This window comes from Salminus brasiliensis, chromosome 17 (assembly GCF_030463535.1).
Source record: "Salminus brasiliensis chromosome 17, fSalBra1.hap2, whole genome shotgun sequence".
NCBI lineage: Eukaryota > Metazoa > Chordata > Actinopteri > Characiformes > Bryconidae > Salminus > Salminus brasiliensis.
In genome coordinates this window covers 28083268-28105672 of record NC_132894.1, presented here as the reverse complement: position 1 = coordinate 28105672, position 22405 = coordinate 28083268, and the positions used below count along the sequence as shown (strand labels likewise).

Below are 22405 nucleotides of genomic sequence, written 5' to 3'. Positions count from 1 at the left end.
ATCTTGGTGTTATCTGTCCAAAAACTCTTTTCAGAGCTAGTCAGAATTTTAGATGGTTTATAGCAGTCTAATATTGCCTTTCTGTCCTTGTGTTACCAGTGGTTCATTGATACGCCAGCCTCCTTGAAAGTGATCTTGACTTGACTGGATGCTGTAGAGGGTTTTTTATCTCTCTTGGTGGCTTCCCAGGTTTTTGGTGTTGCTGAGCTTGCCAGTGCATTCCTTCTTTTTAAGAATCTCTTCTGTGGTTGATTTGTTCTGTGGTTGAATTGTTGATTTGACCACTCCAAACATTTCTACTATCTCTCTGATAGGTTTATTTAGTTTTTTCAGCCTAATGATGGCCTCCTTCATTTGCATTGCACCTCTTTGGACCACATTAGAAAGTTGTCACGAACAGCTCCCAAATGCAAATTCAATTGAAATCAACTACAGACCTTCTATGTCCTTAATTTATCATGAAATGACAAGAGAACAGGCCACATCTGGTCATAAAACTGCTTATCAGTCATTTGTCCAATTACTTTTAAGCCTGTGAAAGTAAAGGGACTATGTATAAAAACAGCAGTGCAATATTTCTGTTAAACCTGTTGAATTAAAGTGACTCAATCACACCCTCCATTGCTTTATTTCAAATCCACCGAGATGGTGTACAGAAGCAAAATTACACAAATTATGTCACTGTCCAAATACTTATAGACTTGACTATACTATATATATATATATATATATATATATATATATATATATATATATATATATATATATATATATATATAGTATACTGTTATGCAAAACTTTGGACACACCTGTTCAAATGACCTTCAAAAAGGTTATATTAATTTTCTATGTGGAAATAGGTGTTTGTAATAATTTTCTATTTGGACAAAAATGCCACATTTGATGTTTGTTATATATAAAAAACAGAAAGTAATTGTGCAGACTTGTATTGTCTGTAGAGGATGTGGACCTATTTTCATAAAAAAAAAAAAAAAAAAGAAATCAGTGTAAATTGACCGGGATAAAAAAATCCTAATTTATGATGCGAGTTTCTGGTGTTTATTTGAGAAGGAGTTCGTAACTGATGGAAATATTTACCATACCATGAACACCGTGTCAGCCAGTAAAACAAAATTTAGCTAAAACTATTGCTGTCTTTAAGAAAAATATTATTGGAATATTATTGGAATATTTGCCACCTTAAAATCTGTATTAATATTAGACAAAATATCATGACAAAATTTCCATATCAGTTGGCCTCAGTCAGTTAGTGTGTTTGTATAGGTGAAAAAAAAGCAGTAACCAAGATGTAATCATCCTATGTGTCAGCACTCATCTTCTGGCCTCTCTTATCACATGAGCCTTGTTTTTCCTTCTTAAGCATGCTGTGTTGAACAGCGTCATATTTGACAGGCAAAGCAGCAGGTAAATGAAGGGCACATGAAGTTGTGTGACGTGACAGCTGCGTACACTGGAAGCTGCTTCGGATGGCTTGTTTGTGTTGGGTCACTGCACAAGTTCATTCAGTAACTTCAGTTTTCACAGAAATGCCTTTTAGGACTTTAGTTCCTGTGGAAGTCGAATTTATTGACTGCTTTTGAGTGTGATTATTGGAGTACCTGCAAACAAAGCAGGAGACAAACACTCATATTGATTAGATCACAGTTTCTCAGACAGAAGTAATTTCATAATGAGCAGCATGCAGGATTTTTACTTTTTAAAATACATTATAAACCATAAAAGTCTGTAAACTGTCACAACTGTGACCTCTCAGAAACTGAGATACATGGTTTGCAAGTAATATTTCCAAATCCATCAGAGACCATTTAGAAAAACCCTACCTTGTAGCTCCACCTTGCTGATACACAATCTTACAGAGCCTGTAGCCCATTATCAGCTTCTGACCACAGAGCTGCTCTCAGCTGGATACTTTTGAATATCTGGCCACTTTAAACCAAGCAGTGGCAATGATGAGTGTAAAGCCCAGCTACCCACTTCCATCAAAGTGTTTCACTGCTCATTTCTTCTGGGGTGGTTTTGTTGTCAGAAGCTGAATTACAATGAATAGAGTAGAGCAAATGGTGTCTGGCAAACTGTTCATGATAGTCTTTAGCAGTCAAATTAGCGAAAGGAGCCAGTGTGTCAAAGTTCACTTTAAGTCCTATTTGCATTTACTGTACGTCCATCTGGCTGTATTTAGGTATTATGATCAAACACCAAATATGTTGGCACACATCTGTCAATAAATAAATCTGTTAAACAAATATGCAGTTACAAAAGGTCAGCCTGCCCTCATCAGAGCATTCCCACAGTAAAGACAGCACTATAGGAATATAGGGGTGAACATAAAGACTTTACAACATCAAATCTAGTAAAGATAATTACATTATGTAGTAAATTACTGAAAAAATACAGTTTTTGTCTAAACAAATTATTTAAAATATATATTAAATGTAATTTATATCTTTTCTAACCGTGTTCAAATCTGTATGTGTATCGGTAAAAACACTGCAATTCTGTATCAATGCAGTCTAACATCACATTTGAAGTGATGGTTGTAAAGATGCTCAACTCAAACAGATAAGCCAGATAAGCATCTTTGGGGTTTAGATAAGCGCTATATTAGAATAAAGTATTATTTTTAGTATTATATTTATTACTATTACTATTATTATTATTAGATCAAAATGAGCCTTGTCAATACACTATATGTTTCTCCTAAAATTAAAGACAAGACAAAGACAACCACATTCACCTTCCTCAAGGGCCCAACAGTAGCAGTATAACGACCCTCTATATTGAACCCACAACCCTGCCATCAGCTCTAACCACTGAGCTGCCACTGTCTCTTAAAGATTTCTGCATATCCCAGGTAAGACAAAGACAGGGTCAGAGCGCAGAGTCAGCCGTGCTACCCTGGGGCAGACAGGGTTAAGGGCCTTGCAGACCTGGGTATCAAACCTACAACCTTGTTATGGATAATCAGCACCTTACCCACTGAGCTACCGCTGCCCTGTCAAATGTATTTGAACAGAGTTCATCCTGCTTTTGTTGGAGTAACTGTCTCTACTTTTTACTAGGTTTTGGAGCATTGCTGTGAGGGTTTGATTGCATTCAGTGACAGTAGCATTAGTGAGGTCAGGATGTTGGATGATCACCACCCTAACTCCCCTACTCATCCCAAACGTATTGGATGAAGCACCACCCATCATTCCAGAGAACACAGCTCCACTGCTCCACAGCTCAATGCTGGGGGGCTTTATACACCTCTAGCCCACACCTGACATTAGGCTTGGTGTCAATAGGTTGATGTTCATCTGCTCCAGAGAGTCCTATTCTACTGGCAGTATTTCTCTACAGGGACTAGTAGCTAAATGCATTCATTAAAAGGGGTGTCCACAAACATTTGGACGGACAGTGTATATTGGTTCAAGACCCGCCTGTATGACTTAACATGTCTCATTTTGGCTTTATACTGGCTCAGGGGCAGTGAGGCTAGTTGACGCTAGGCGTTGGGCTGATGGTGACCTCGGCTGCTCTGGAGCACCCAATTCTATTGGTAGTGCTGTTTTTTGGAGACTGGAGATTAAAGAAGTGTACCTCTGTTTTAAAACAACAGGACATCGAACACTTTAAAAGACTTTAAAGAGGCGTAATACTGTATTCAGTGTCTGTCACACTTTGATTCTGAGATCAAGGCATACATTTACAGCCCTGGCAGCAGGAGAAATGTGTGGTTCGCGATTTGTCAGGCTGAAGAGCTCTCCTCAACGCACTTCAAACAAACAGCACATCTCGCTGTGCCGTTCTACAGTGTTTGTCTCTTCTGAAGCACAAAAGGATGCTCTTCTGTGATCTCGCCGCCGAACGGCACAGTGCTGGCTGCTTTGCTCAAACACTTTAATGATACATGAATTGTGAAGCAGACAATCGCTGACTCAGTCTTGGTGGAAAACCTGTAAAAAACGTACCAAGGAAGACGTAAAGCATGTCAACCTTAATAGGCTTTATGAGTGGACACTGTGTTGCAGAGCGGCGATCACTTTCCTGCTCGGGTCTAAAGGAAGTAATACAATGAGGCCAGTGTGGGCCGCACGCTCTCAGCCACAGGATCAAGCGCTTCATGTAAATGGTTGCCAGGTTATTGTTGCCCATAGATATGGAGACAGGACTAGAGAGAGAGAGCGAGAGAGAGAGAGAGAGAGAGAGAGAGAGAGAAAGAGAGAGAGACAGAGACAGAGAGTGTGAACTGACCTGGCAATCAGTTGCCTGAACCTCCTTCAATGCGTCATGCTGTAGAGGAGGCCGGCTATTTTGGTGCTTTTTAACACTTGGTCATTTGCATGACAGGCCAGTGAGATGCAAATGCCTCCGTGTGCCTCTTTGTAACTGCTTCTCTTCAAACAGGTGGCTCGCTTCTGCACGCCGGAGCCGAGGATAACAGCCACAAGGTAAGAGCTCTCTCTCTTCTTTCGCGTTATTTTGACCAGGGGCGCACAAGAAGTTGGTCATAGCTTGTGCTTTTGGCTCGGTGGTGCTGTAAAGTCCAGTGGTGTTCCAGTGCTGTCTCACTGCAAGCGACTCTTAAGTGATGGCAGTTATGAAGCACAGGCAATCTCGTGAGACTTGCCTGTCGAATCCAGTCATCTCTGTTGGACTGTACAAGATAAATTTGAGAAGAATCACTGGAATTTTTTCCACAGACGTTTCTCGTTTCCAGTAATCCTATCTGGGCAACCAGTGCCCTCGAGCTGAGTGAACAATTATTATTCTCCTGCCCCATAGTGACCTGTCAGGCAATAACCGGGGAGGCTGAGTGGGATATTTACACCAGATCTCTCAGTTTGGAGCATGTACTGGAAGAGAAACGGCTCCTTAGCAACTTTCAAACGGTGGCAGAGAGTGTGTGACTCCCCCCTATCATTAGCAATGCTATCGACGCATGCAAAGCCAGCCTCCACCTGCCACAGCGACGGATGCGTCATTACTGGGCAAGGTCCAGGGTCCCCAATTTCGCCACACCAGCAAACAGACAGCACTGTCGACCAACATTGCTAGAGAGTGATGAGGAAAGATGAGGAGAGCATCATCTAATTGTGCTCCCTCAGACTCTGGACGCTGATGGCATGGCTCGGGATTCGAACTCGCGGCCCCCCAGGCCATAGTGGTAGTGTATTAGACCACCGAGCCACTCAGAGCCGTAGAACCTGTATTTTTAAGAGTGCACTTACTCATTTCTGTCAGTAACAATGCTCTAATGGTTTCTAAATGGTTCTTGGATTGGACACACAGTTGATCAAGAACCTTTAAACCGTGTGGAGCTTCAGAAAAGCTTCTTTGCCATTTACAAAAGTGGCCCTTCAGTTAAAGGTGGTTCGTCTATGGTTCTTCATTCCTCTGAAAAGCTTTTTTGGCAGTGTACCATGCATTACTCTGAAAGTGCTATGAAACTGATATGTTTGTTATGTAGTCATGAGCATGAAGAACTGAGAACAAGCAGATTGTTCTCCACTCCATTCTATCTAATCAGACTCCTGTGTGCTTTCGACTTTATCCGAATGAATGTCACTGATTGTGTGTGTCCAAAATCTCGTGATCAAACATGGACTGTCCTCATGGAAGGAGATGCTTTGGACATCTGCAGAAGCTTAGTCAAAAATACCAAGCTTTCACAGAGTGTCTGTTTTTCGCATGGGTAGTCAGGCATCGCAATTTACCGAAGATCCTTCTTCACTTCCTCTACAAGTGCCACATTTGTTTGCTTGGGGGATGTGCATGTTGAGGAGATGAGGGGATGGGGAAAATGGCTGGATGTTGCACTCCTGTGATTCAGTGGTGTTTAAAGGTGCAATGAAGGCTCTAGAAAGAGCAGGGTGAAACGAAGGCATGCAGGGCACCACACACTGCGGACACGGCCATTTTTCAGCTGGAGTTCGCTGGAGCGTCAGGCGAGAGAACGCAGTGTAGCAGCTGCCCAGAGAGAGGCACGAGAAGCCTTCTCCTTAAATGGTCAAAGCTCCCAGGAGTCAAAGAGAGGATGGTGCAGGGAGAAAGAAAAAAAAGTCAGGGAAAGGAAGAGAGAGAGAGAGCGCTGAAGACTGGAGAGCTGCTACAGAGGAGGGAAAAAACAACAACAACTAAGAGCTGGAATGAGAAGAAAGTTGTAGGAGAGTAGAGAAGTGTGGAAGAAGCGTCAGTGATTCTTTCTGAACCATCAGGTATAGTTGGAACATCTTTTTTTTTTTGCTTGTTTCATGAGCATGGAAAGTCTTTGCACTGCTGAGTGTTACATGACTGTTGTGAGTTACTTGTTGGAACTTGAGCAGAACTTATCTTAGATCTTAGTTGTGCTTGATTGTTGCAAGTAAAGTTTTTAGCTTCTCGTGAGGGTATGGAGCTCTAATGTGCATGGATCCATCATGACAGCTGCAGTCCTGTTTGAAGGTATGACTTTTAGAAGAAGCTTCAGCCCCAGGCTGTAAAGAGCTAAGCTGCTTGCCGGTCCGTGTCATGCAGCAGATTACATGTAAATGTAGTTTTATGGTAGGTCAGGACAGCGCCCGTGTTTGATCAGCTTGTCATTGCTGGTTATTTATTCATGGCGAGATGAGCTGTAGGCGCCAACGGGTGCCACTCACCTGCCTGACCTTTGGCACCCCAGCTCAGCTCCCCTCTTTTGCCGCACGTAGGGACCTTTGCTGTTATCTTCCCCACTTCCTGGTTGGGCTCGGTACTGGCTGTGCTTCGCCCAAGCAAATTTTAAACAAATCTGACGAGCTGGGACTATCTTACATAATCAGTTTGGGGGAGAGAAAGAGAGAGCAAGCAGAGAAAGAGGGGGCCAGGCACTCACTTTCTCATGCAGCCTTGACAAGGGCTTCGCCGCGAATCGACCCTGGGGCTGCGGGGTCCCTTGGGCTTCGTCCTCCGCGACCTCGCCAGATTTATTTTCTTCACAGAGTCAGTCCTCTCAGGCCATGGATTGCATGGCCTGCTAAAAATATCCCTGGTCAATGAGAAGACCATACTCACCAGAGGAAGAATTAGAGAGAGAAAACGAGGGAGAGCACAAATGTGGCAGGAAATTATCCAAGTGATTCGATTACACTGCAATATTCATCTGTGTGTCAGGCTCAGCAGGGGAACATGCTGCAGGAGCCCTGCTGGTTTCACTCTCCACAACCAGGAAAGCCTAGTTTAGAAGGCCAATGCCATGCCAATACCACAGAGCAGGCATATTTCTTGAGCAGTTGTGCTTGAGGATGGCCTTCAATGAAGTGTGAACAAGTACTGCACTTATGGACATGGATATAACTGCACACAGTTAGAGGACATGAGCAGGATGGGTTGAAATCTTAGATGTTAGCCTGTTGACAGAGCAATGGTAAAGATAGGTGACCTAAAATTGACCCTACCTGGATAGCTGCTGGTTAAGTGGCTAGCTGCAAGATGAGGTTGAACATCAGAGGATGCAGGAAGTAAACATCTAATGAAAAAGTGCTATTATCTGAGACATAACACCAATAGTAATCCTATTAAATCAAACCTCAGTCCTTCATCTAGATATTCACAACACAAATGTTGATAATGATGAATAGTGCAGAAAGTGCTGAGAGCTGTGTCGTTATCTATCTGACATGATCTGGGATTTATCTGGATTGTTTTTCTTTTGAGAACATTTGGGGAAGCTTTAAGGAGACCCTTTCCTTTGATTCAATTATCTCATTTTGAGAACATTTTGTTTAGCTGAAAGAGGAGCTTTTGTCTCAAAACTGTATCTCCAAGTGCTCCTTAGGGACAGTATTCATAATTATCACTTGTCCATGCTCCTCTGAAGAGTCCCCATTGCTTTCCGCCTAGTGCAATTAAATTACACAAACCCGAACTCGTGTTTTATGGTTTTTTAAATGTCAAAGTAGATCTGGCCCAGTAGCAGATTAGCAAACCTTTTGCAACAGACCAAAAGGGCAGAGAAGCAATGCCTTATTCCTAATGGCCTGATGACTGTTTTGACGATCACCATGGCAATACTGCATCTCCGTTTCAGGGCTGTGACAACAAGGAAGCATCCCAGGACACAGATGACTCTACTGACTCATCTGATCCGTGGGTGAACTACTTGAGCGCCGTTCTCTCACAGGCTCCTTCTTCAGGTACTGACCATTAGTCATAATTCCAGGAAACTGTTACAAGTTCTATATTTAGCCATTGAGGGTCACCTATTTTAGTGCACTCTCCTCCGTTGGAAGCATCATAAGTTTTGCATATTCCAAAACTTTTAGTCATGTTATGTACAAAAATAGGTTGTTTTATTCATCCAAATGATGACAGTAGGCAATTCACCTAAACTTGTTGTGAGTTTTGCTCACCATGTGGTATTTATGATTGCATCGAACTTTCATTATACCATGTGGTATTTATGATTGCATCGAACTTTCACTTTCATTGTAGTTTCCAACTTTGCCTTAAGTGTAAAAACAGGCTCTTTTAACAGAAGTTTTTGGATGTGTTATGATATGCAGGAATATACGGGCGGGACAGCCCAGGTAAATGGACATTTTACATATCAAAGTTGAATTGGAGCCTTTATCTACTTTTTCAGGTCTCCAAGTAATGTAATTCAATAATTGAAAATGGTAATACAACACACAAACAGTTAATGTAATTGATTGACCATGTAATATCACACCTACCAAGGAATACAAAGTTCAGGACTGGAAACTGGATTCAAATGCTAATGGCATAATCCTGCATTAGTGCATAGGTGATCACTGTAGAATTCAGCCAACATGAAGCCCCACTCAGCAACAGAGAGAGTGGTAACTTGCTCTTACAGCCTTCAACATTAAGGCCAGACAGCTGCAACGCTATATAAATTACAAGCGACTGCATAGGGGGGAGTAGCCTGGGGGGAATGGCTACACACTAATGGTAAGTGAAGAGGGAAATACATGCCCAGTATAAAAATAGTTGGAGCCAGGAGCCAATGGCAAAGCTTTAGGAGAGTTTTACTCAAATAGGTTGTATTCTACACACAAACCCACTGTATATTACTGACCTAGCATGGCTGACTCAGTTACTGGAAGTCAATATCAGAGAAAAGATTAAATCCAACATCAGTGCAGTTTCTTTTTTTGTGTGCTATTTTTAAAGCTTGCATGGGTTAATCACTGTCCTTTTGCCAATGACAACTAAATAAACTTATTCATAATAAGTTGATTCATCTCAAAGATCTGTAAAATGATCACAAATGTTCACCCGACTCGAAACAGTTGAGTAATATGGAGGATATATCCAGTCTTATGCACGACAGACATGAATAGCTGTAGTATTTGTCTTTATGTTTGTATTTAAGAAGTATATTAAATTACTCTTTTTTCTTTTATGTAATTTTAACATTTCTAAGTCCAATTTGTTAGCATATTTACAGCATACACATAGTTTGACATAAAAAAATATCTCTCTGTTATTGTAAAGCATTATGTCAAATGTCAATGACTCTCCAGACTTTACCGATAATACATATGTAAAATCTAACCTAACCGTTTACACAGCGCAGCAAGATAACTTCATTCTGGTCATGCTGCTTGACTGATGTTACTTACTTTGCATAACTGGTATGGCCAGAAGCATGGCCTTACCTCACAGTAGAGTGGCACTGGCCACACCAAGCCACCCCTTGGCTCCACCCTTGGGTAGCATGCTTCGGTAAAATGTCAGAGCTGAATCTGCAAGTGCATTTTCTTTTACAGTTGTTGGTTCCTCTCTGTCAGATCTTCTTCCTGTGGGACTGGTTAGCAAACAGAGCCCACCAGAACAGAACACCTGCGAGAGAGGGTCTGCTGCCGCTCACAGCCCTTTGCCGGAAACTTCCCCTCTCCTGGGCCCTGCCTGTGAGGAGCTCACGCACCGTCACACATGGGAGAATGTAGCCGGGTCAGTGTTTACATTCTTCCAGTTCTTACAGGACGAGTCGCGTGTGTGTTTATGTAAAATCCTCAGCCCAAGAGGGCCCATGCTAGGTGAGACTGTGCAGAAACAGCAGAGTTTACATTGTCACCCACCAAAGCTCCAATTAATTACTGTTGCTCTTTACTAGTTCCTGCAAAAATCCACAGAGTGCTTTTAGTTTGGAATGAAAGGCTCATCTGTCACTTTGAACAAAGACACATATTTCTTAGGTAATGCAACAGGATACGGCTCTGCTGACGGTTATGTTGATTACGCATGATGACAAATTACTCCTAACACGACCTGTTTAGTACCTACATAGACGGCCACCTTCCAAATGCATCTCATCTGGAAATCGCTACTCTTTGTTCTACTTCAGGTCAGAGGAACCAGACTGTGGTGAAGGCTCTGCATCAAAGTTTGAAAGAAGCGAGAGCAGCACATTTGCACTAGAGGACGTTGATAGTGGCCAAACTACCAGCCCTGAAGGGAACGAATGTCTCAGACATAAGCAGGAGGACAGTGGAAGGAGCCAAGGAGAATCGGCAAGCTCTGGAAGTTTAGAATTAGAACATAGTGGAGAGAGTACAGGCTGGGAGCTTGTGGAAAAAGGAAAACCTCAAGAAAAAAACAACAGGGAGAGTTTCCAAGCTTTCAGTACAACTGACCTAAAGGCAAGAGAAGGTGCATTGGAAACCAGTGGAAGCAGCAAAAAAGAACTAGAAAGCAGTGGAAGGATCCAAGAAGAGGCAAGTGTCAACGGGGTCTTACAAGAACCACAGACAAGCTGGACGGGTCATGCCAAAGAATTAGGATCTGGAAAAGAGCAACGTTCCGAGACATCTCAAACTGATATTGTCCAAGCCTCTCAGCCACAGACTGCAGATCCTGCTGGAACCCTAAAGGTCAGTATTGGTCATTTTTAGAAGATAATTATTCCAAGATACATCCATGAGTGAATACAGTTTTACTTTTTAAATTTTTAAAGTTTGTAAAGGAACTTAAAAAAAACGGAGAGTCTGCAGAAAAAGATTCACGATCCGCCCAAAGCTCTGCAACGTCCGGTCAGGCTCCGACAAACAACAACCAAGCTATGCAGCTTAGCTGCCTTCTTAATTAGGTTTGTAATTGACCAGAACAACCAAACACCAAGTTCCGCTGTGATAAGAAACCTTAACAGATGGTACAAGACTCTAACCAAATCCTAAACTGAGGCCTTTGGTAACTGTTGAAGGCACCATAGAACAGAAAGCTTTATTGACCTTGACATAGATGAATAATGGGAGTTACATACATGGAAGTGATTTGCTGTGAACCTCGAACACTGTTCATTCTTCATTTAAAAGAAAATAATAATGTCCGTGGGTAACACAAACCTGTGTGCAGTGAAATTAAAGCCGGGAAAGCAAGCCGGTATTCTTTCTTGGCTAAAAGCTAACTTTAGCTGTCTGGTTTCTACCATCTCTTCTCTGCAGTGTCTGCTCCCTAAAAAACTAACTAGACTATGCTGTTAAAAGTGTATGATCCTTTTGGAACTTTTGGAGGTTCTCGAGTTTGAAACTGTGGCGGTTTCCTAATTTCCTAATTTCCTTTTTTTGATGGATCCTCCAAGCACCTTAGGAAGTTCCTCCACAGTTTCAAACTCGAGAACCTCCAAAAGTTCCAAAAGGATATTATGTTTAATAATATACTTTAGTTTAGAGATAGCCACACATCAGAAAGGCAACTGAAAAGGGCTGCGCAAGGAAGCCAAACCTGAGGAAGCAAGCAGGTTTTCGTGCTAGGCTAAAGGCTAACCTTAGTCGCCCAGCTACAATCTCTTCCGTTAGCTAACAGGACAGAGAAGAACAGCAGCACTTTGACCAAAGAGTCATAAACAATTACAGTTTTCTTGTTACACTGTTAAAAACAAAGCTGTTCTATAGCACGCAATGCTATGTTATATGGTGCCTGTGAGCCGCTGCAGTGCCATAAATGCATTCTTCTATAAATAAATGCATCTTTATCTGCAGAGAATGTGTTTCTCCCTTTTAAGGGAACCGCCTCAGCTAGGATTCAAGGTCCGATATATGTCTGTCTGTGAGGAAAGTGAAGGAGTATGAGCTCGCCTGAACGAAGGATTGAAAAAAACAGAGAGGGTCCGTGCAGGATAGGGAAGAGTTAGTCTGGCAGTAAATAAAGAATAGGCATTGCAGAAGTACCACATCACTGACATCAGGCCTGGGAGACCAACACCGCATTTGCCCCGATGTACACTCGTTGATGGCTTGTCTAACCTCATTAGCTTTGGCTGAGGCACAGATCACTGTGATAATGTTTTGCCAGTCCATCACTTCTTGTTGATTTAGTTAGAGGAACATATGAACGTTACTTGATGATGTTTCCTTCCCAGGCATTTCAGATGTACATTTTGATTTCCTGGCTATGCGATGAGTCATTGCTGACATTTCTTGTGCTTATGACATTTAGCCCTGCACAGTCATGCTTTACACTGTGAAAGCTCTGTTGCTTTTTTTTAATATATAAACTCAGTTGTCATACAAATCCTCCACCGGATGTTTTCTCTGTTACAGGAAATTCATTTAAATGCTATTGCTCTCCCACTCTCACTGCCTTTCTCTCTCTGTGGGTGTCTTTCTCTGTCTATCTATCTAACTTTTTCTATTTCCATCCCTAAGAACATAGAAACAGTGTCTTCCGTTTTGTTTGGGTTAACGGGAAGCCAAAGATAGCTTCTGGTAGCACTAGGATGAATTGAGAATAGATTTAATGGAATTAGGAATGCATTCCTTAGGGAGCATGAAGCAGTCTCCCAACTTGGCCTTGCTCGTCCACCCCCAACTCCAAAGAAGAAACCGTGTTTTACAGGAAAACGGGTTTCTGAAGCTAAAATGGCTACGTTTTATGGACGTGTGTTGTAGGCAGTGCATGAATAAAACACAATAGACATCAGAACTGCAACTTTCCCAACATATTTATGGACCTCTTTAGGATTCTTAGAGCCTATGTTAAGGATTGCATAGTGACATTTGTAGCCTTCAGTCCTGGGCTTTTAAAAGTGCTTAGTTTTGTGAAATGTGTGCACAGTCAATGACAGAGTATCTGAGATGCCATTGGTTTTTGCTCCCAGGCCCCTCCGATACATGCAGGGAGATAGATCTCAGTGATAAGAGGAAAAAATGCAAAGGGGTGGCAGCAGGCAAGTCCCGTGATGTAGATGCACAGCGCCCCCAGGCTAGCATCTCAATCTCTAGGCAAATCTCTTACCACACAAAATCTTGATTAAGCTTCACCTTGCTGAGTGATTTCCTGTCACACCATATGTGTGCATGGATATGAGCCTGTGGGAACAAGATGTGCCCAGGATGATGGAAAATACAGAGGTTTTGATATGGTGGGGACATATGGCTGGTCCTCATGAGGCCCCTATTTTTTTAGTTTGTTGTTGTAAGAAATTGAGCTCCTCTCAGCTCCTGAGGTTGAGATTTGGTATAAGCCAGGGGTGTCCAGTTACATACCTGGAGGGCCTAGTCTTTCACAGTTTGCTCATTTTCCTGCTCAAACATACTTGATGTAACTCAGCAGTTGGGTGTCAGGATTATTTGGCGTCAACTGACAGAGAGTTGGTTTTGCTGTTTATGTATAGCAGGTAAGCTAGCTGAAAAACTGCTAGGCTAGCTCTTTGGGTAAGTACTGCAGCACTGTCATTGGACAGAATGTCTTCTCTCACCTAATGAGACAAATTATTCTTAAAAATACACAGATTTTCCAAAATGCCCCTAAATGATCTCAAGGGTTGAGAACCACTGCCTTACAATGCTGACCTTCAGGCAGTTTATAGTGAAAATGTGAGGAACTGTCGTTTTCTGTAGATCTCTGGGAGCTTCACACCCTCCAAGTTGGGAATTAAACACCTCTGGTGTAGGCAGAGAATTATTTAGCTATTATATTAGTCAATGATGTTCCTTCCAATGAACAGTTCCTTCCGTCTAAACTGAATTATGGTCAGATTGGAGATTTAATGATGCTTTTGAATGTTTGTTCGACAGACATTCACAACCTGCAAACAGTAATAACCAGTGTGTGTATATGTGTGGTGTGTGATGTCTTGCAGCACGCACAGGATACCTCTGCTGTATGCGGTGCATCAGGGTCCGCGGCTAAGCAAGCTTCTCCCAGGGGTCATCCTCTTGTGGTCCCGGAGCCCGACACACCTTTTATCTTCCCTCACACCCGCTCTCGTCCTTCGGCCACCCCCGCTATGCCCACGCTGCCTGAAGAAGAGGAAGACTCTCCGGAGGAGATTGACAGCTCCTCCAGCTCGCCCTCCAGTGTGAGTGAGCCTCTCTTTCACTTTCTCTCTTTCTCTCTCTGCCACTCAAGTAGGAACATAGTCAATCAATGCTCATCTACATACAGTGCACTGGGGGCTTTCTCTCGTCTTCTGCAAGTATAAATACATGAATAAATAGTAAGTGCTTGACTCTGGTTGCGAAGAATGTTCAGATGTGGTTTTACACGCCTATTTACAACCCTGTTATCCTGCCTCAGAATGAAACATGCTGATTTTAGTTTTATGGTAAAAAAAAAGAGAGCTGTGTTTTTATTGGCTGGTTTGCGTCACTGCGGCAGCTCACAGGGGCTGCATAGCATAGCATAGCTTTGTTTTTAGACCTGTAGCAAAAACACTTGGATAGTGTTCTCTCTGCACAGTGTGTGCTTAGCAAACTGTAGCTGGTAGACTAAGCTATCTTTTAGCATAGTACCTGTGGACACCTGCTGCGGTGCTTCCTTTAGTCAGCCCTTCTTGCATGCTTGGCTAGCATTAGCTTTTAGCCTGGTTTCCATATTTCGTGAGTGGACTGGGTGTATGTAAATAATTTTGGGGTGTAAATATAATAAGTCAAAACTAAACAACTGTATGTTAATTACATGTACTGAACTCATTATTCAACTATGCAAAGGTAAATACAGTAGTTCTTCAGGTAGTTCTCCATTCCAGGGCATCTTTAATTAAAGTTAGCAGGATTTTATTCATGATCAAAATTAATGTGGAATGAAACCTTCCTACATTGAAAGAAATGTACATCTTGTTTCCTTTACTTGTAAAATTACAGATACAACATTTTGTTGCAAGGCTACTGTATAAAATGGCTAATAGCAAAACTTCACTAAAGTGCCCCTTTCACCGTTGAAGTAGTGGTTTTGATATACCGAGCAAGATTAGGGTATTGTTTGAAAATAGAAAATTAGATTAGTTTTAGGACTACACACTTTTACTTTAGCTAATTTCTGCTAGCATAGCACAAAGACTTCCCACAGTTTGCTTTATAGCAGAAAATAACTCCTAATAAAATGTTCAAGCTTCATTTAGAGCCGTCTTCGCTGCAGGTCATGTTTATTATTGGTGTGTGTTGCTATGGAGGCGTTTTGCTTTTCCAGTAACTTGGCTTGTTCCTGCAAATTCAGTTTTCTGGTTTTGCGTGTTTAGGATGATGCCCTTCAAGATCCGAGTGCAAATGTTACTGCAGATAAGCAAGACTGAAGTCTGTGTTGGTACTTCTAGGGTTTTGTCATTGTATTTATAGCCATCAGCTCATCTGATTTAGAAGTTTTGGAGAGAGGGAGATTTTATAAGGACCATCATGTTTGCGTTCCTGTTTGTGTTCGAGTCCCTGTCGTATTCTCTCAGTGACTAAAGCCATGGAGCACTGAAAAAGAGGCCCGGAAAAAGCACAGGATAGACTGTCCTGTTTTTTTTTTTTTTTTTTGGGAGGACCGAAGATTGTTCGAACAGCAAAGCCTGCTACGGTCTGCTGTTTCATTAAAGCAGCTCAGTTTCTCGAGAGAGAGCAGAGACATCCCACACAGACACTCATAAAGTTTAGGACCTAGATCAGATTCCGCCGCAGGACCACGTTAAACTTTTTAAATCTAATCTTGGACTTCTCAGGCCAAACAAATAAAAGTCACCCTTCTTGTTGCATAATGGCCACATTATGCTCTTTGTTGGGAGGTATTGTTGAAAACGTCCAGTACTGCGCTGTAGACCTCTATCAGTGATGAGCCGTTGGTTGAGAATTGAACAATGTGAACATTTTAGAGGAGAAGGATTTGGGGAATGAAAGGGTTTTGTGAAGAAGGAAATCAGTATAGACATGAGTCTAATCTAGACTCATAATAAAAAAAGGATGTGTTTGCAAACAGTCTGTTTTCCCATGGGACTAGCCTGTGTGTGTGTTGTTTAGTGGCTCTCAAGGGACCACGTTTTAGGCCTTTCTGTGAAAGTTTCAGTGACGTTAGAGCAGAGCATGCTGCATATGGGAAATCTCTACTTCAGCTTTGAGACCACCTGCTGAACCAGCCATGTTGTGGTGTTTTCCTGAAATAACCACCACGTTTCTGGGGTTTTTTCCATCAAGTCTTTCCATGTTCTGGACATTTGCTGAGAGCCCCACTCTGAGAATTCAATACATTCTTGTAGGAAATCTTAAAGAGACACTAGCCGTGTACGAAACTGTGGCCTATTCACTATATAGTGCACTACTTTGTACCAGAGTAGTACATAGTGTACAGACTATGTACGCTAAACGAACACAGAACACCAGTGAGGTCCTTCAGCTTACACTCAACTGATTTAGGGACTGCCACTATGAACCCAGAATCCAGAGTCACGCTGCCTGCCATCCACAGTCGGACCTGGAGAGAGCAAGGCAAGTTGTGCCAGTTAGGGTCAGAGCAAGGCCCATTAGGGTCCCAATAAGGTCAGAGTAAGGCCAGTTGTTGAGTAGATTATTTCAGTATGATGCCAATGCATCAAAGCCTGGTACCTGGTGCTTTCCTCAGAACGTGTTGGCTGCCCAGTGATGTAGCATCAGCGGTGCCTGGTTCCACAGGAAGAGGCATGTGTCGGCCCTCACCCTCCCAGTGTCGGGAGCATTACGTATGATGGAGAGGAGAGTACAAACGAGTTGGCTGGGTAATTGGCTTTCTAAAAAAAGAGTTGGGAAGAAAAATAATTAAATAAATCATTTTAGTTTTCAAATTAAAAATCAAACGGTTCATTGATGCCATGAAACCATTAAGAAACATAAAGAACCATGTTTGCAATAGAAATGTGGGAGCGGGAACATTTTTTTAAAGCAAGATTTTACATGATGAAATGGCTTAAGGACCGGTCTTTCACTTCATGTAAAGGTTACTTAATAATCTAATAATCACTAATGTCACAAACATGTTCTTTAAGAGAACCGAAGTTGTTCGTTCATGACATCATTTAAAGAACCTCTTGTAGCACCTTCATTTTTAAGAGTCTATAATGAATTAGCTAGTTTGTATGATGCTAACTGGTACAGCTTTCATTAGCCTTTTAGCTCCAGTGAAAAACTGAAGAAGCAGACATCAGCCATTAAACAGGTCTGACTGACTGCTTCTAGTAAAGTTTAACTGTAAAGTTAATTGTAAATATGTAGATATTTGTTGCTGAACTATAAAGAAGTCTGTTTCTCTGTTTTTTTTAGTACGTGCCTGTTGAAACCAAGCTTGTGAATGTGAGTATTGCTCCCCCTGCAATCGTTCTGCCAAGGCAAGTCAGCAAGCAGGAGCCAAGTCTTTTGGAGAAAGCCAGGTTTGTTCCAGTAAACAACTCACATGTACAACTCACAAGCAGAGTAGCTATTAGTTAACCAATGAGCAGGTGAAACGACATGTGTTATGGTCTTCTCCTGTGGTTCAGGCTTATGCAGAAAAAGTGCTGCTGTAACGTCTTTGTTTATACTTCTTGTCTCAGGCCCCACAGTCCTAGGCCACGGCTATCGCGAAACACTGGTGCTTCAGGGCCCATCACTACAGTAGGTATGACACTCAAGCTCAATTCTAGGGTTTGCCATGTGCTGACACAAAGAATAAATAGTTGTGTGTGCTCTAATTTACGACCAGTTTAGTCTGATTTCAGAATGTGCAAAACCATGTGGAAAGCTTTTTAGGTTTGTCAATGAAATCCTCTTTGATTTATGACTTCACCACACACTCATTTGTACCGGGGCCTTGTAAATGTCTAAATTTGGTCATTCTCGAGCTAGGAAACATGGGGGTCTACTCGTGAGGCTATTTTGGAAAGCAGAATTCGAGGGACTGGGACGATTTGCTTTGATTATAGTTTATTTTGGCATGACGCCTGTGCTAAGCTACGAACACAGACGTGTGTGTGTGTGTGTGTGTGTGTGATTTCTGTGTCCATGCATCTCAGACAATGATGGTCACGTGATAGACCTGGTAAAAGATCAGCTCCCAGAGATGCAGCTGTCGGAAGAGGACCGGCAGAAGAACCTGGAGCTGCTGGAGGAGGCGAAGAAAGTGAGCGACCGCTTCCTGACCCGCAGGGGGCGACGCTCCACCTGCAGCCTCACAGAATCACCCACAGGTAATGGCAGCTCTAAGCTTAGCTCAAACTAAAGTCTAAAGTTACAGACCTCCAGCTCTAGGTCTGAATTCCACACTCAACAGTTTTCCAATGTCTACACATCTATAAACCATAAGCTCTCGGAGGGCACTACACAAGATATTTAGGGACACAGTAAAAGCTTTTGCTGGACCACCCAGCAGGCCAGCTTACAAGACACTCTGTCTCTTACTGAGTCTCTGACTGATCATCTGTCCCTGACATCCATGGTTGAAATGTGCATACACAAGTGTCCATCCCCTAAGCTAAACAGCAGGTGGCGCGATACACTTGCTGAAAGTGTCTTCCTCGTTTTCTCTCGGGGCTACTGATACAAGGCCAGCAAATAAACTATAGAAGAAAGCAGAAACACATCATGGACTGAATTTACAACGACCTTATGGCCTTGAGCTGTGCCTCATTTAAGTTATCTTAGGCAGTTTTTCTGTAGTTTTCTACTGTAGTTTTCAGTAGTTTTCAGTAGTTTGACTAACATGTTTCGATGCTAATACTGTGCCAGTGCTAATTTTGACCAAGCTTGAGAGCCAGCTAAACATTTCTGAATTCATTATGACTTATCAATAAAGCATGTAGGAAAATTGATAATCACACAAATCCATAAAAACAGACAGATTTTGCCTGCTCTCCTTTGCCAACAAAGGAAATTGATTTGGTATCATAAGCTGTGTCCAAAATTGTACCCTATGTACTATATAGTGCACTACCTTGGGGTTCCTCCATTTGGCAATGGTGCAAAAACAGTGAATTTTCAGTGTGCTACAACAATGCCACAATGCACCACAATAAGTAGTGTACAAACATTGTGCCCTAGCAGATATGGAATACCCATAATTCATTGCTTTGTTCTGGTTTGAAGATTCACACGTGAATACATAGAATAAAGATTATGTATGTGATGCAGTTTGCTGTCACACAGCAGTGAGCTCACACACATAATGGGGTCCCGATAACAGTGCTCTAGTTAATGATCTGGATTTTTGGGTGTAGGGGATTGTGAATATGGCCGAATTCAGACACCGCTATAGTGTCTCTTTCAGACATGAGTGCCACAGCTGCCACAACATGTCCCTGTTAACACCTGGCCACTTTATTCGTCTTGAGAATCAGGACTGTATCTGGATAAGGTGGAGGCAGATCAAGACACTCAAGACGCTCAAATCACTTCAGGAGGTGGTCTAAGATACATTTAAGCCACATTATAGCAGTATAAACACATCCATCTCTCCAAGACGCATTTGACAACCGAAACCCATCCCAGAACAACAGAAACACCAGTAATAATTGCAGCGCAAGAAGCAAATTTGCCTATTCCATCCCACACAGTGATCAGATTTCAATCAGACTAATCGGAGACGTGTTTGACTACCGAGTGTAAATGCAGGTGGCTGAAATCTTACCAGGATACAATGCAGATATGACTCACTCAGAATGAATTCAGAAGCGGGTTGAGAGGTGATCTGATGCTGAATATTTTAAACTATGCTTTTATTTATTGCATTTGTTAGCACTGTGATTTGATTGCTATCATCACACTTGATTGACTTGGAGAGAAAGGGGAAAAAAGGCCAGTCATATTGTGAAACATAACTCACATGCATGCAGACTCTTCACATGAATGTCAGCAGGATTCAAACAGGATTACCTTAGGGTTTGTTATCATCTGGGTTTTTTTTTTACTTGCAATTCTACAACTATTGCTGGATGTTGAATCTTTCAGTTTCATTATGTATTTTGTACAGTAAAAACTCTGAAGATATAACCATAACAGCCCTACTACAATCCTGAGTGTATAGTCACACCCTTCTACCTTTCCTCAAAATTTCCCATAATTATAGAACAAACATAATTAAGTCTATATCCAATCTTTGGATGGTCCTAACCATAACTAGTAACACATCTGTCAGGCATATTGCCCTTAGGCCCACCTATAGTGGTGGACCTCCATGCATGGTAATATTTTTACTATAAGAGCCTTACATTGACCTTACATGTACATTTTCATTCCTTTATTTAATCCAGTGACTTTCAATCACTAGCTGTTTAAAACTTGATTTAAACACCCAGAGAATCTTCAAAAAATCATGGCCTGAAGGACGAGAACCCCAACATGGCTTACTTGATGCAATCTGCTACAGTCATAAAGTCCTGTTTTGCCCACAAAGCATACCATAAACACAAACGATAAGTGCAGAAATCCTAAGTGTATAAAAACTAAAGTACAGATAAGATCAGAGTGTGTTCCTGTTAAGTATAGTCTGAAAAGATAAGTTTTTAGAAGAAACAGAGAATGGATAGTGTAGACTTCAAGGGAAAGCCCATTACCCCACTGAAGGTAGGACAGTGAGACACTGCTTTATAGGCGTGCTTAGATCTTAGAAAGAATACTGCAAGCATTAAGTCAAAGACCTAGCCTTTTACTCTGTTTACTGGCCTTAAGTCAGATTTATCCTTTATCATTTCTACTGAACTCTAGTCTCTAGGTCTCATTTGAGCCTTATAGGCCTCAAATAAATCGTTACAGAATCAGCCTATATACCACCAGGGTCCCATTAGGGTCAGAGGTGGGACCAGGAGGCATTAAACATGTGCCCCATTTAGGGTTCTACAATGCACATGGGGCCTAGATGGGACCTACGTGAGATTAAGATGGGTTGTAACGATGGGGAAGCCCAAGTGGGCCCCGCAAATCACACTTGTACAAACCCACTCAGAGTCAATGCCAAGTTCCTAAACGGCAAAGTTTTCAATAATACCACTCACATCTGATGGTGGAATATCTAGGTGGGAAGAAATTTCATTGACTGACTTTTATTGACTGGCAACAGTGGCTTCCTATTATAAAACCATGCTGGTATTCAGTGAGCTCTTTAGAATCATCCATTCTTTCACTGATGTGTGGAAAGGCTGTGGCAATGGGATTGAATAAAATCCCTGACTTTAATGATCAAGAGGTGTGTCCCAATAGTTTTGTCCATATAGCGTATGAAACTCCAAGATTGCTACAAGAAAATGCCCGGCATAGTGAAAACAACTGGTTAAAAACGCAGTAGGGCAATATCTCCAATAATATCCTACTCACTGTAGGCCTCAGGTAGTGATGTGAACAGACAGCAGATCACTCTGCATGTAATCCCAAACATGGTTAACACGGGTGCTTTTGTATTTCAGCTCTTTCACCCAACCCAACACCAGGCTCCTCTCCTGTACCCTCACGCAGCAGCTCTTTCTCGGCTCCCCCACAAACAGGTACAGCCTTAACTTACAGTGCATGCCTTCGCTAAGCAGTTAGTCTTTTGGGTTCATCACAGAGACGGCCTATGAAATTATCTATAGATTCTCAATGATTCTTTCTGTTTTGCGGCTCCCTATAGCTTTGCCTACTGAGGTCACAATAAGCCCCCCTACAAGCCCACCCACAAGTCAGGTGAGTCATCTACGACTGGAATGCCTGTCATCTGTGATTGCTGATCATTATATTGACTGTGATGTTGTTCCAACTATTTTGTGTGTGTCTTTTGTGTGGTCAGCGACTGGAGGTGCCTGCTGTGCGTGACCACGGAGAAACAAATAAGCCAGACCAGGAGGTCAGTTCAGATGTCATTCACAAGTTCACATTCACATTTCACTTGCCACACCATAGCAACCACCCAGAATATCATAGCAACCACTTAGCAACACCACAGCAATCATCTAGCAACAACATAATGGCCACATAGCAACATAATAGCAACAGCTTAGAGACCACCGATGATACTATATTAACATATATAAACTATATAAACACAAAGCAACATCTTAGCAATCACTTTGCATCCACTAAAGATTTCAATAGGAAACACGTGGCAACAACATACCATAGCAACCGCCATAGCAAAAGAAAAGGTTACATGGCACTTATGTCATGGGAGATTTAGGAGTATGTAAGTGTAGTTAAGAAGGATATGTATATGATAAGTAACATTATTAGAATCATGCTCTCCTTTACTTCTACTC

At 42.0% G+C, this 22405-nt stretch overlaps 1 protein-coding gene across 1 annotated transcript in view; it reads left to right on the top strand.

Moving 5' to 3' along the window:
* LOC140538552 (uncharacterized) overlaps positions 1-22405 on the top strand; it is a 50954-nt gene that overhangs the window by 14012 nt on the left and 14537 nt on the right. Inside the window, exons 14-24 of the mRNA XM_072661148.1 lie at positions 4408-4451; positions 8048-8153; positions 9774-9936; positions 10331-10856; positions 14066-14284; positions 17472-17578; positions 17741-17805; positions 18200-18373; positions 21581-21658; positions 21784-21836; positions 21940-21996. Coding sequence (XP_072517249.1) covers positions 4408-4451; positions 8048-8153; positions 9774-9936; positions 10331-10856; positions 14066-14284; positions 17472-17578; positions 17741-17805; positions 18200-18373; positions 21581-21658; positions 21784-21836; positions 21940-21996 — 1592 coding nt within the window. The remainder of the gene's footprint in view (positions 1-4407; positions 4452-8047; positions 8154-9773; positions 9937-10330; positions 10857-14065; positions 14285-17471; positions 17579-17740; positions 17806-18199; positions 18374-21580; positions 21659-21783; positions 21837-21939; positions 21997-22405) is intronic.